The sequence below is a fragment of the Alligator mississippiensis genome, chromosome 3 (assembly GCF_030867095.1).
Source record: "Alligator mississippiensis isolate rAllMis1 chromosome 3, rAllMis1, whole genome shotgun sequence".
NCBI classification, from domain to species: Eukaryota; Metazoa; Chordata; order Crocodylia; family Alligatoridae; genus Alligator; species Alligator mississippiensis.
Window position 1 is genome coordinate 234,182,080 of NC_081826.1, and position 15,283 is coordinate 234,197,362.

A 15,283-nucleotide genomic window follows, 5' to 3' on the forward strand; every position below is an offset into this window, starting at 1 on the left:
ATTATTGCTTTCTGAACATTAAAAAATTAACAAATTACCATGCTTCAGGTCCATGTTCCCAACACACAAGTTATTCCTTTAAAATCCAAATCATCACTGCCCCTGTAAGAGGCACTGTGCACCACCTTGATGGTAAAGATGCCATCGTGGAACACATCATGGAACAGTTACTTCCTTACTTCCTAGAACTAGGCAATTAAGGAGCATTTTTTTTTTCCACATATGTATATAAATATCAAACAGGAGAACTGAGGTGTACAGTGATGTGAGCTTATCTGACTGCACAGAGTTAAGGAAGATACGGAACAAAAAGGAAATGTAAAATTGGTACTGATAAAGTACAGTTGGAAAGAATACTAATGAGCCAAAAGAAAACACTGGAGAGCATCCCCACCTGGCTTCAAACTAACTGCTGAGATTTCCCCTTTTCAAACCTAAGACTAAAAATCAACGGAGGTTGTCAAGCCTTAAAAAATGCTGTCCTAGAAATGAATGGGATTGGAGCAGGTTATCAGCAATGGCTAAAGATAAATATGTGATGGAAAATAAGTGACTGCAGCAAGCAGGCTGTCTCCCAATCCATGTACTGAAGGTAACAGAGCTGAATGAAACTTACTACATCTTGCGAGAAAAGATTAAAGCTTAGGTAATGGGAAACGTGTTTAGGGCTTTTTTAGCTTTATTTCTTTGCTCTGGTTGTAACGTACCTTTGGGGTGAATGAATAAATAAATGATGATTTGTTTTGAAGAAACTGTTTTGAGTCACTTTAATCACCAGCTGCCACAGGCTCCCAAAGGAAAAAGGGTTATAATTGGGCATACTGGGTTAATACAGTTGGCAAGTAAAGTTTCTGCCATCCAGACAGTCAAATGTGACAGAATCATGCAGTTCCAATAGGGATGAGTGAAGACAGATAAGCCTTTCATCCAAAGGCATACTGCGTAAAAAGGGCTCAGAAACGTAGCATTTCTTAAACTTAGGACACACAGTGTAAAGTAACTGTGGTTCTTTAAGATGCCACACCAAGTATTGATCCTAAAGTGTGTGTGCCTTCATATCATGTGTGCAAGATCAGGTATTTGTAGCAGTGTCCATCAGATATGCACAGATGTTGTGCGTCCTTCTGGTTGACCAAGGTAGTATTTGATCAATGTCACTGGTTACTACTATAGCTAACTTACAGATTTTTTAATATTCAAATACTCCTGAAACAGGAAGAAAAGACTGGTTGTTCTGTGAAAGAGTGAATCTTGATGTTCAGTCGGAGGAGTACATCAACTGTTTGGTAACACAGTAAGACACAACGTGCTGTTCATTTGTGGCATCATTTGTGAGGAGATGGCCTTGAACACTGGATTATAGCCAGAAAGAGAAGGAAGGCATTCAAAACAGCTTAGTCCTGTGGACATAATTGAGAAAAATCCTGGGTATGTCAAACATGCATAATTTCTTGTTTCCTGGTAGTTCAGAAAAAAGATAGGCAAAGACAGGAAAGAAGATTTTCTGGTTTAAATTCTAAGACATTAGCAATGAACTTTGAATGAGGGCTTAATACTACCTTACTCTTACTGACTGTCATAAAATGGCTTTTTTGTTAATTGCCTAATGATCACACACTTTTGCAGCCAACGTGATAGACAATCTTTGAAGTGAGGTGAAACAGGGGAGACTTCTGAAAAAAAATTCAAATGGAGACTCCGTGAGTTTCAGGAGAACTATAGAGAAGCCCCAGGTAGGAATAAGCTTTCTAATCTGTGGGTAGAGTACATGAATAGTTACTTGAGAAACGTCTGTTCACTGATGTAGAAAAAAAAAACCACACACAAAGGGATGGCAAATTGAAATTGCAAGATGGACCTTAATGGATCCAAACAAAAGGTTTTCTGCTTTAAGTAGAATTAATTACAAAGGAACTTGGGTACTGAAAGCTGGACAGGTGAAAACTGTGTTGGGCTACCCATATTAAGAAACTTTTCCATTAAAAAAAAAAAAAAATCATTTTCTTCTGATTCAGAAGAGTATGTTTGTCTGCTCTCTATCAGGATTGCCTAGATCAGGCAGGGAGTAGTCCCTGTCAATGGTACTCAGAGAACTCCTTTTCTGGGCTTGACTTTCTTATGCTACAGCCTGGTACACTGGCTGCCTATACACGTGCTCAGGGATGGTGCGCTAATTAAAATGCCTCACTGTCATGTGTATTAAGTCCCCACATATTCAAAAATGACTGTAGGATGCTTTATTTAAACCTCATTTGATGACGTTTAGATGAAGTTGAAGTGCCCCAGCAGCTATTTTTAAATGTGTGGGGGCTTAGAAAGGTGACAGTGAGGCCACAGTCAAGTGTGCTAATTAGAATGCGAAACAGCACATGTACAGGCAGCCACCAGTTTTTCATTCTACAGGTCGAGATTTCCTAAGATGTGCGGCTTATGTTAAGAAACTGCTCCTTGGTGACAGACGGTTTACAGGACACAGAGAACAAAACAACTGCATGGAAAAGACAAATTAACAGCTTTTGACAGTCTCTGTGTTTTTAGCCATGTTGTTTAATCTCTACATCAGTGAACTTTCACTTATTAATTCATTAATGAAAAATGACATCTGTTTCAACATCTAAGCTCAGTCATTTTCTGACATTGATGCCACTCTGAATGTCACAATATGAGCAATCTGGACCAGTACTGGTGCAGCACCCACCTTCAAACAATGGACAAATGTATTCCACTTTTAATGCGTTTGCTACTCTAGATCTGAATACATCATCCAATAGACAGCACCTGAAACATAAACAGCCCTTAACTGTGTCTTGGGTATGATCTGGGCATGCTAACCTTTCATAAATTCTAAAGAAAAGAGATGCTAAGTCGGCACATGCAATAACCCTGTAAGCAAGTTGGCTGCTTTAACAGATCAGGCCAATGCACATATCTTTCAAATATCTGCACCTGCTATTTAACTGCAGAATATTGCACTCCAATCTGCTGCCACTCAATGCATGCAAAGCTAACTGACACCCAACTACACTCAACTGTGTATATTTTACCAAAAGCCTTGTGACCTCACAAAGAGAGAATACTATGGCTGTATAGCACTCACTATATATTCACTGTGATCCTGCAACAGTCAAACTGATGGAGAAAATCTATGTTAACACTAAATTACCATTTTATATAGATCTCTTCATCCCACCTGCAGTTTTTACACCGTTAAGATTCTCTTTGAAGTCTGATGCACCACCCCAGGACATATTGGTATAATCACCAGTACGCAGCAAAAGGAATGATCTTCAGCAGTAATAACAAATAGGATCTTGCCAACCCTAAAATTTATCTCAACTTCAAACTATGAGCTCTATAGATAGGTTCAGTAGTGACCACAGTTGCTGTGCAGCTAAACTTCATAAACATCATAAACATTAAGAAAACCCATACATAGATGAACAAACATTGGTGCCCAATGCCCCATGGCAAGATGGGATGATGGTCTGAGTCAACAAAAGCTTCTGGTGATTCGTTGTTCTGTCTCAGCAAGATATGAATTCATAGGCTGCTTGTACACGGCCTGGGGGGTTTAATTTGGCTTAGTTTCCCCTAAATTGAAAGGGTGGGTTTTTAAAAACACCGCTTCAGTTTAGGGAGAATTAAACTAAAATAAACCCCCGTGCCGTGTACACAAGGGTGGGAGCCCAATCCTTACCTGCCCGTCCGGTGGCAGGGTGAGGGGGCGAGCTGCCAGCGGGCTGAGCGATCCCTGAGCTGCGTGGGGGCCCCTCTGGTGGCACCTGTCTACTTGCACCCAGCCTGGGCAGTCCTGGGGGGGTGCTCCAGGTGCGGAGGGAAGCACCAGCCCCTTCACAGCCACGGAGGGAAGCGCTGGGCCCCTGCACAGCTCAGGCAGGCAGGCAGGCTCCGAAAAGAAAAAAAAAATAGATCAGGCTCGCCGCTTTTTTTTTTTCCTTCAGTGGAGCCTCCCTGCATGGGCTGCCACTGGGGCCCACAGCCCCTGAGCTGTGCAGGGCCTGCCAAACCCTGAGCATGCCAGCTTCCAGCGCCCCATGCACTGTTGCACTTCGTTATGTAGCAAACTAACACACCTGAGGTGTTTTATCTTGCTACGTACCAATGTCATTTAAAGCGAATACGCTGCTGAGTGTGCAAAAAGCAACTCCATTAAAGCAGTGCAAAGAGCATTTAAGCTGCTTTAAAGGCCAATTTTGTGGTCTTAAATAGCAAGGTGGGTGGAAGTGTGTGTGTGTGTGTGTGTGTGCGTGCGCGTGTACACAGGTTAGGGGAGAGAGTCACCCAACAGCCATACCAGAAGTCTGATGACATACATCTGGATGAAGGATCTGACAACAGTGCTACAGGATTATGTCCATGAGCTGGACAAGTGGTTAAATAACATTATAATAGGTATGACAGCAATGACTGCCTTAGCCAATGCAGACTTCCAAAAACAATTGTGGTTCTGTCATTTCTATTTGGAAATCACTCTTGAAATGGGTGGAAAATCATAGAACAAACCTGTTTCACTGCAGAAGGAAAGTGTTCAGCAAGGATACTGTGCTCAGACCCATCTGGAAAAAAAGGTCTGATACTTGTCACTTTCCTTGGTGACAAGCAAATCTATTCTGGGCTATGCTATCCCCAGTGACAGAGTATAATTCCTATAACAAATCTGTGCAAAGATGGTTTGTAACTAGTCAACAATTTCCTGCTCAGCAAGTCTGGTATGCCACTGCTGAGGTAGAGGGCCATTAGGATTACACCATTCTGATGACACACCATGTGCAAAATACTTCAGCCTTCAGGTAGGCTGAACAGGGTGAGGAGTGGATGTTCTCTGATTTCATTATGTAATGTCTGGCTGTTGTGTTGCATACGAAGACTTGCATTACTAATTTTGCAGGAACATTAGGCAGGCCAACTTGATATTTGAAGCTTCAAAACAACAACCTGTTGTTCCCACTTTCTAGTCTGGGAAAAAAATTATTTAAATCTGGAGGGGTCCAAAAGTGCTTGTCAACTTGTCCTTGTGCCATCTATAATTAATATTTTTGTCACGGATGATACTGAAATGGGCAACCCTATCCAAGTTTTAGTATTACAACCATTAAGCGAATACTGCACAGTTACCCTGCTGTGGTGCCAAGAGCTTTCTGTTAGGCCTGTACGAATAGGGAAGTATTTGATTCAGATTCAGCGGACAGTGATTTGATTCGAATCACTGTCCCCATTCAATTCGGCCGAATCCAAATCTGAGATATGGCGCTGATTCAGAGATTTGGATCGGCCGGGGAGAGGCAGGCACAGCCAAGCAGCTGCAGGTTCTCCTGTGGCTCCTCTGGCTGTGCCTGCCTGTACTCAATGGCTGCCCTGCCCTGCCCCATCTTCTGTCCAGCCCCAGCCTTCTGGTACTTAAAAAAATAATAAAAAAAAGAAGCCCCGCACTCACCTGCTGCAGCAATGGGGATCAGGGCATCTGAGGGCTCATGGCAGCAGCGCGGAGCAGCAGAGATTGCCGTCCCCCCCAGGCTGGCACCCGTGTGGCAGCTGCCCCATGGTGCAGGTGGAGCATGGCTCGGGCGGTATCTGGGAGCTGAGGCTGAGCAGTGCTGGGTTCTGGCTGACAGGTGGAGCCATCCTAGCTCCCAGACACCCTGCTGAGCCATGCTGCATCCATTCCAGAAATCTTTTTTTTTCCCCCCCAAGGAAATACATAAGATTATGCAGCCTTTGCTTTAAGAAACTGGTTTCTATATAAAACTCTTTCCAGTTTACCTTCCTGTTCCATTCTTTCTGTTTGGTAAAATATACATCCACAGTAATTCACTTTACATAGCATAAAGCCACTGTTGAATTATTCTCTCTCACAGAAGGGGTTTGAAGACCTTTAACTACCAGAGGTCACTCAGTGTTTCCCTTCTACAAATTGTATTTTTGTCATATCCTCTGTGTCTTGGGAACACAGTAGCTTGTGTTAACCTTTGAGCAGAAAGATTGATTATACTGTGCCACAAAGACTTCAGCAGGGACAGTTTTGAACAAACAGAATGAAACGCATTAAGGCCTTTTTCACAAGGGTAGAAGAAATGCCTAATAACCACTATGGTGAATGTTATGAACAGATAATAGTATTCTCAGTACTACATCTGTTGTATTCAATTTATCCAAGCTTCTATTGATGAAAAATCTAAATAATAATTATTTGCTTTGAGTTTCCCCTGCAATAACAGAGGCATGGTAATAGCTCTGCTTTTGTAGTCTTAGAAGGCATTAATCTCCTGGCATGTCTAAGTCAGAGCATCATGTACATTATATTTACATAAAAGCATCATATTGACACGAACAAAATTCCTTCCAGCCACCCTTCACCTTGTATTAGTACTACTGTTCCAGGACTGATATAATGAGGACAGTTTCACTGAGCTACATTTTGTTTAAAATATCTTTATTTTCGATATTAAGAATCTAATTATCTATTCTTACTCATGCTGAGTGGTAGCCCCCACTGAGTGATAAGCCACAGTTACTTCAATGGCTTTACCTGCAAAGTAAGGTTCTATTCATCAGGAGAAACATGGCAGAATTGAGACTTACATTTGTTTCTAGTTTTTCCAAATAGTTTTATTATAATGGAAAAACAACTTGAATTACTCCCCAGTTCTAAGGTCAAGTTACTTGGAAAAAGCTTCTATTGTCTAAACAGGAATTTTAAAGCACCCCTGTTGCTTTGTCATTTCTGTTTCACTTTAGTTCTGTACTAACCATTTTTCCCTGAAGGCAACCACCATCATGAAACTTTGTCGCAGCATGAAAGCATAGAATACAGAATCCCTACTAGGAACACGCAACAACACATCTTAAACTAAATCCCTGTCCCCCTTTCCTTGTATATCCTCACCTTCACCAAACAACAGGCTTCTAGTGGCTCAAAGGAACAAGAATTTTAAAAGCTGGGATCAAGGGCATCCATATTACTGACCTCATGATAAAAGTAGTTTATTTCCTGGAGGCTCCAAAGCAGACCAAGCTGCAGTAACTGGTCAGGATGAAAAACATGGTACTCTCTTTCTTGGCTACCTCTCTTAAAATTGTTCTGGACACAGACAGAATTTAATATGTGGGAATATTCAATTTTGGAAATCTTCTGTTGTGATACTATTGTGTTTATTCAATAGCATCTGTTCCTGATTCGTCTCACTGACACTCCCTGGAGCTGCACATTTTTTCTGGCCATTATTTAATAATATCTCCTTCCGAGAGACTGCTTTAGTATATACTCCAAATATCACTGAGTATGCAAAAGGATTAAATTAATAGATCAGGAAATGGAATAGTTAAAAACACAGTAAGGCTCTTTGGGCACATCCAGACGAGCCCACACATGCCTTTGGCCGCATCTCAAAGCAATGTGGCAAGAGGCATGCTGGGAACAAAAAAACATTCCCCGCACTGCATATCTGCAGTGGGGGCCAGGTATCCCCACCCCCACAAAAAGAAAAACCTCAGCAGAAAAAAAGCGGGACAGGGACACAGTCTGCAACCATGTCCTGAGGCATCTGGAGTTTTGGGTTCTCCAAAGAGATGCTCTGGTAGGCAGCCAGGGTGTCTCTATGGCTGTCCCTTGCCCTGGTGCTGAAGCACGCTGCCTCCATATGCAGGGTGGCCTGGACCAGTGCAGGCTGTGTGGACCCCAGCTCTGTTGGAGGTAAGTAAGGGACTGTGGGTGGGGGGCACTGGAGCAGGGGGGCTGTGGGGGTGCAGGGGACTGTGGAAGGGGCTGTTCAGGAGGGGTGGGTCCCCCACCTGCACCCTGCATATGCCAGTGCCCTGCCTTTGTCTTTGCCCCTCACTCTCAACCCACAGCCTGCCCCCAAGACCCATAGGGCCAGGTATCGGGGTGAGGGGTTTGTGGGGGTAGCTTGGCGGCATGGAGTTTGTGGGTGGATTGTGGGGGGACTGTGGGTGTGGTGGGGGGCCATGTGGGAAAGGCTGCTCAGGAGGGATGGGTCCCCTGCCCCACACCGGGTGTAGCCCTCCTGCACAGCTCACGGACTGCCCCCCTACAGGGCCCACATTCCCCCCTGCAGAGGCTACAGCCCCCCCACCCTTGCAGGGCCCAGAGCTCCCCCTCAGGGGCCAAAGCCCTCCCCGACATAGGACTCACATGCTACCACACAAGGCCCCAGTCACCCCACACAGCCCACAGCTCACCAACAGGAGCAGCCCATCGGGGTGCTCAGGGCCCCCCTGGTAAAGCCCCTCTATGGCATGGGGCAGCACAGCTCAGCCCCAGCCACCTGGCACCCAGTACTGCTTGTGTCAAATTGCACAGGCAGCTCCAGGGTGCTTGGGCTGTCACCTGGGGCCCCACACTGCTCATGGGTACCATCTGTTGTGTTGGGCTGGGTCCAGTCTACGCAGGCCCCACCTGGACCAGTCCCATGCATGTAGGACCCAGCACAACATGTGGTCCCCACAAGTGGCATAGGGCCCCAGGTGACAGCCCAAGTGGCCTGGAGCTGCCTGGAAGTGCATGGTGCTGCGCCAAGCTGGGTAGGGCCCACATGATGTGGAACAGGCAGCGCCGGGTGCCAGGAGGCCAGGGCTGAGCTGTGCTGCCCCACACTTTCCTGTGCTGCATGGGGGAGGGGGGTGGGGGGGCTGTGTCAGGAAGTGCCAAGTGCCCCAATGGCCGCTGCTGCTGTGGGTGAGCTGTGGGTTGTGTGGGGTGGCTGGGGCCTTGTGTGGGGGCATGCGAGTCCTATGGGGGGGAGGGTTTTGGCCCCTGCGGGGGAGCTCTGGGCCCTGTGGGGGGGGGGGGGGAGGCTGTAGCCTCTGCAGGGGGGAATGTGGGCCCTGTAGGGAGGCAGTCCGTGAGCTGTGCGGGGGGCTACACCCGGTGTGGGGTGGGGGACCCATCCCTCCTGAGCAGCCTCTCCCACATGGCCCCCGCCCACACCCACAGTCCCCACACTATCAACCCACAAACTCCATGCCCCCGAGCTACCCCCACAAACCCTTCACCCAGATACCTGGCCCTGTGGGTCAGGAGCGAGGGGACCAGGGCTGGGGACAGGCTGTGGGTTGAGAGTGAGAGGCAAGGACAGGGGCAGGGCACTGGCAAATCAGTGCTACTCAGCACTGCACATCCTGGTGAGCGAAGCAGGTAGGGGCAGCTCTGATTTTTCTATGACAAAAAGCCAAAAGTTAATGCCAGATATTTAGAATTTATTTTATTATGATGACAGAGGCATTGGTAGGCTTCCAAATTGTTTTAAACTGGTAAATATATTGATAAACCACTGCCCAACTGATCTCTCTATAAATAGTGGCATTTCATTTTAAGAGCAAAAGAACACTGTTTTGGGTGTTTTAATGAGTGAATTTGTGTTTTTCATCAGAGAATTTGCAATTTTTAAACAGGGCACACTGGGATCTCTGCTGGTGAGACAAGTGTTGAGACCCAGACAGAGAAGCCTGTCCAGGGCCAGCACTGGCAACTCAGCTGGAGAGCAGATGAGGTGGCTGGCCTGTTCGCCATTTGGGGCCAAGGGGACACGCTTGGACAGCTCAACGTGGCCCACCACAACGAGCACATCATCTGGGTGATAGCTGCCCAGATGGCAGAGTGGAGGCACCCCATCTGAGTCTGGCAGGTGTGTAGCCATGGGGCAGGTCCAAGGGGGCGGATGCTGTTGCAGGTGGCAGCAGGTTACAGCCAGAGTGCTGCAACCCTCACTGCTAGAGTGCTGCAGTGGGTAGCTGGTACAGGGGCCACTCCAGGTCAGGGCTCCTTCAGCAGTCCAGCTGGCACAAGGGGAAGTGTTCCCAGATACTAACTGGCTGGGCCTCTGAAGGTCCTGAGGGCAAGTAGCCCTGAGCTGCTCACCAGGGCAGGTTTTTATACTGCTGAGGCCAGCACAGATGCTGGTCCAAGGCTCTAGCTCCCCCCAGCCGCAGATCTGGGAGAAGCTGGGCAGAGTTATTTTGCCCCAAGTGGCACAACTTGCCCCACACCAAAGTGCATGTCTGAGCACATGTGCTGAGGCAACAATCCCCAGCTCAAATTTGTGCTGCTCCTATTTGAGCTGCTGCATGTGCACATGCCTGCATGTGTGGACATGCCCTTTTTGTCTATCTGCTTGTTTTTCATACTTCAATAAACAGCATAAAAAATTATCACTAAAATACTAGTCTCTGAATAAATCTATGGGATGAATTTAAATACAAAAGAAATGCATGCAATTTTTACAAGCTGAATTAGCCATCTTCAGGACTCTGATACCTCCATGTACCTTACTAGCTTTAGTGAGTCATTTGGGAATACTTGCTAATATGCTTGTGTGGCTACAGAACACTTGTACTGTGTGGTTTGCAAACAAGAACTGTATCTCTCTGTCTGTTTCTCTTGCTACCCTCCTGCTTTAGTTCAGATATAATCTCTCAATGAGTGTATCACTGTATTGCTTCCTTACAAATATGAACAAAGAAGCAAAGTATTAATGATCATTCTAAATGGCCAAAACAAAAGCATAAATTCCGAAGACAAAGTAACAACAGTGGCTCTGATTTTTCCTTCACTGCACCTGTGTAAACACTAATAATTCAACTGAAGCAAAAGGAACTACAATGGTGTAAAATTTGTGTGAACAAGAAGAGAACGTGGCTCAATATGAGGTTTAAGAACACAAAAAAATTATCTCGATTGATTCTTCCTCAGTTTTGATGTGTTACGTCACCAACACAACCAACTTCAAATGGACAACACAACCAAGCCCCAGTTACTATAGAAACATGTTTGATGAGGATATATACACTAAGTCACCATCTCATAGCAAACAAGACTGCATTGCAGATACTAGTCTTTGAAACATATTTCAAAGACAACTAGAAATGTTTAAACCTCACCTTTAACTGTACTGAACATTACAAATGTAGTTAAATGAACAACAGTATTTCATTCTAAATAAGCAGCTGTGATCGGGGTGCAGTACCTTGTCAGAGTAAATATTGCTAGATGCTTATATTGCTGGTTATTTTGCATCTGAAGGAAATGTACCATAAAAAGATAGAAGACTAACACATATATTGTTTTCCAAAAATAAATCCATGTCTTGAATAGACTAAGATATGTTTTAAACTTAAACGGGAAAGGTAGTCTCTGAAACTTCAAAGTACTTTTTAATTGCTGCTCCAGCAGCTAGATTATGAACATCATTTTAAAAATATGATTGTAACTTTTAAATTTAGCTAGTTTTGGAAAGTGAAAATGTATGAAATACAATTAAATAGGTTAGGGCAGAGTGGAATATTCAAATGCTCTTGGCACTGACATACCTCAGCTCCTACTGAAGGCAAAGGGAATTTTATCACTAAAATTAATGACATCTCAGTAGAATAATACTGAGTGCTTTTGAAATTTGTGCTCATACTTTTTTGTAATCAATCTATTCTATATCTACCTTCTTAACCCACTGCAATAATCTAACAATTCCAATTATTTCTTACTGTGTACTTACGAAAGACCTGGTAGTCCATCCAGCAAAGGATACCAAATTTCTACTTCATAGCGTCTCCTTATAAAAAAAAAATCTACTGCCAAATCAATATCCCTGATAATTGTACTGATATTATAGCTGGTCCAAAAGAGCCACAGATATGGCAAAATTATGACATACCTTTCCATGTATGAACACCTATTTGATGCAGTATCTTCTGAGGAGCATCTCAAAAGAACAAGATTCATAGCAGTTGCTTTGCCATCACGTAAAATATACAATCACACAAAATTTATGCATTAATCAATTGGCATACAACAAGAAATGTGCAGAATTAACAACAACACACCATGCTTTACTACTTACATACTGCATCAATATTAAGATACAAGAACTTAGTATTCCTTAGTACATATATGGATGATCTCCCTACATTGTTCCATGCTTGTAAATCAATGCTATGGCATTTCTTAATTCAATCTTTATTTCCTTCACTTTAAGTGGTTTTCTAATAGTAGATCATATAAAGAACACCGTAGTTCAAAACATACATAACACTGAAGTAATAAAATTCTAATAGAATGGCTACCGAATTCTGATCCTGTAGAGCAGCTATTCCAGTGTGCCCATTTTAGCACTGCATGGGCAGATAAATTAAAATGGTCTTAAGTAAATCAAACCAGGAACAAATCTAATAATATTAAATTGCTCTAATAAATTTTACCTACAAGGCTGGGGACTGGTAATTGACCAATTTTTCCTGAATAATTCATTATATAAGACACTATAATATAGCTTTGCTTTGTAGTTGTTAAAAGGAAAGAGATATAAAACTATAAGATTAATTCATAATATACTAGGGATATGGTTTAATGTTTTAAGTGAATGAAACTCTTAGTATATATAGTAATGAAATAAACATTGTACATACCCTGATCCAAAATCTCCTCCTCTTCTCTTTTTGGCTGCTGCAGTAAAGAACTTTTAGCTGCATTCTTGTTTTCTAAAAAGGATTAAGAATATACTGATACATATGTGGATTGAATGTAGCATTACCCAAGGGTGGAGGGGAGGGACTTCTGAAATAAAGGATTTTTTAAAGACCATTTTGAAGATTTAGTTTTGATTCTTAAAGTCTATCTATGGGATTTATTAAAACAAGTTAAGTAACTGGCCAATAATCTCTCTAAACCTTTTAAAACTAAAGCAGAAAAGACCAGTATAGCAATATATTACCTTTATATAATAGGATAAAAGTTACCTCATATAAGCAAATTGCTTTTTGAACATGCAGTTTCATAATTTTTTAAGAGAGATGTACCTATTTGTACAACTGAGGTAATGCAAATCAAGTGGGATTAAATGACTTCCCCTTAGGCCACAAAAACCAATGAAAGACTCTTACAGACTTCAACAGGGTGTCTGAATTTCACTTGCAATGAATCAGTGATAGGTAATGGAACCTCGGAGTCTTAGTTACTGTTCTAACAAACAGGTAGTAAAACCCCACTGGCAAATGCTGATAATGTATAGATTGTTAATATCTGATGCATCTTTGGGATTCTCTACGTCAAGTTGGAAGGGTCCAAACCAGTGGTTCTCAACTGGGGTGCCAGGAGACACTTTTAAGGGTGTTGGTGTGTGGATCCCACCACCATAGTTGCTGCAAGACAAGAACATAGTTCTTGAGATCTGCTGCTAGATGGAACAGCCCTGCCTGCTTCCTGTGAAGCCAGATTGGGAAGCAGATGCAGCAGGAGTGGGTACCCCGGCTTCATTAGGTTTATCCGAAAGGCAGTTGCTCCTGCCACAGCTGCTTCCCAATCTGGCTCTGCAAGAGATATGCAGGGTAGTCCTACGTGGCAGCAGTGGAAACAGCACAATGGTTGAGAATCACTGAGGGAAGCTCAGGCAATACAACAATGATTCTTAACTCAGGTGTCCTAAATTTAGAAAAATTATGGAGGACTGAAGATTGAGAATCCGTGATCTAAAAGGACCATGGAAAGAATGTGATCCTTTCCTTTCATCACATGGAAAGGATGTGATGCAGGAAATGGGATATGGAAGCTTTACCATTAACACTTACCATCTTATGTTGACCATTGTCTAATGAAACATGTTTGAGAGGCACTCACACACTGGATGCCTATCTTATATAAAGGGGATGGGCAAAATGGCCAATCCTGTTAGTGGCCTCACTCCATTTCCCAGCAGCCCCTGCCCACATCACTGCGGCTGGTTTTCATGGAGAGCCCGGGATGGCCAGGCCGTGACAGTGTGGCGTCAGGGTTTCCATGGAGACCAGCCCAAGCAGCACTGGCAGGGAGCACAGCTGGGCAGGCAGCTGCTCCAGAGCTGGGGCTGGGATTTTGAAGCAGTGATAGTGTGGTCCCAAGTTGGGGCTGAGTTGCAATCTGCTGCCTGCATGCCCCTGCCCATAAATATATACACAATTTCATACATTTAAAAATCAAGAATATACAATAACATAATTTAAAAAAAACCCATATCTTATACTGTATATAAATGGCATAACTAAACATGGCAAGCAATACATTAAAGTCACACAATAAAACTGACTTCAGATCCTAAAATTATGTTTTACCTTCATGATGTCCATGTGTCATCATGATCATATCAGGCTTGACTGAAATAGGAATGTTTGCTTCCTGTGGTATGTTTCTGAACATCTCTGGGTTTACATTCTGTGTACAGGTCATGTATGAAACAGCATGTTTGGCTTCCATGTAATACATAATATAGAAGTTGCACATTTCATCACTGGCTGTGCCCCTATAGGAACACAAGGTAGAATATACTTTTAAGAGTCTAAGAACAAAATGTCAGCTGTGCATATATATGTTATCAAATGCAGCTTTTAAGTCTACCGGCAATTGCTAAAAAGGTTGTACTGAAGTGCTTTAGCAGCCCACATTAAAACACTTCACAGCCTCAACATAAAAGCCCCATTATCTCTAGCTTCTTCCTGTTTATATCGTATCATGCCAGTTTGCAGAAACTCCCTAAGCATCTCAGTAACACTTAATAATGATTTATGGTTTGAAACAACAGAAAATGGCATAGAAAAAGTTATTTCTGTGTTCAAATTGGCCTTCCTTCTTTTTTCTCCACTGTCCCTTGCATCTTAGTATACACATTTATCTGAAAGGGAGTAAATCAGTATTAAACATTATTCTATTATTTATAATGTTCCCTGTTGCAATCCCTTCATCCTATTTTAAGCCATATTTACAAATCATTACAAATAATCCCACTGCTTAATTTCAATATTTCCTATTTGTGCTGTTTTGCTTTTCACATACCAATTCCTTCATTTACTGACCAGTCACATGACCTATAATACAGTGGCATAGCAAGTTTCACTACTTATTAAGCAACATAACCATTTCCCAGACAGAGATGATACTTCAGTCTCTAGGAAAACTTAATCACAAACCTGAGCCTCTATAAGGAAAGAGTCTGCGTTATAGAGATGATGGAAAATAAAATTCATTACTAACTGTTAGAAATGGGCTTGAAGCAAAGTTGGACTATTCCGTTGTGCTACATAACTCTCTACCTTTGAGATAAAGCCACTTAATACAACAAGGAATTTTTTTCAGAAAAATACTTTATGGCTTAAAAAATAGCATACTGTTACACAATGCTGTTCCCCACCACCCCCTTCAAGCTATATGGATTGATATATCTTTTATTTATAGCTATAAGGAAGATGCAACCTTTAATAAATCTGACAATTCAACAGACAACCTTTT

At 43.0% G+C, this 15,283-nt stretch overlaps 1 protein-coding gene across 11 annotated transcripts in view; it reads right to left on the minus strand.

Annotated features, from left to right (window-relative positions):
• Nucleotides 1–15,283, minus strand: part of PAM (peptidylglycine alpha-amidating monooxygenase) — a 272,458-nt gene that overhangs the window by 47,695 nt on the left and 209,480 nt on the right. For all 11 annotated transcript variants that reach the window (XM_059724977.1, XM_059724982.1, XM_059724979.1 and 8 more), the window contains 2 exons: nucleotides 14,113–14,300; nucleotides 12,436–12,507 (listed from right to left, as the gene is read on the minus strand). In XM_059724977.1, the coding sequence (XP_059580960.1) occupies nucleotides 12,436–12,507; nucleotides 14,113–14,300 (260 nt within the window). The remainder of the gene's footprint in view (nucleotides 1–12,435; nucleotides 12,508–14,112; nucleotides 14,301–15,283) is intronic.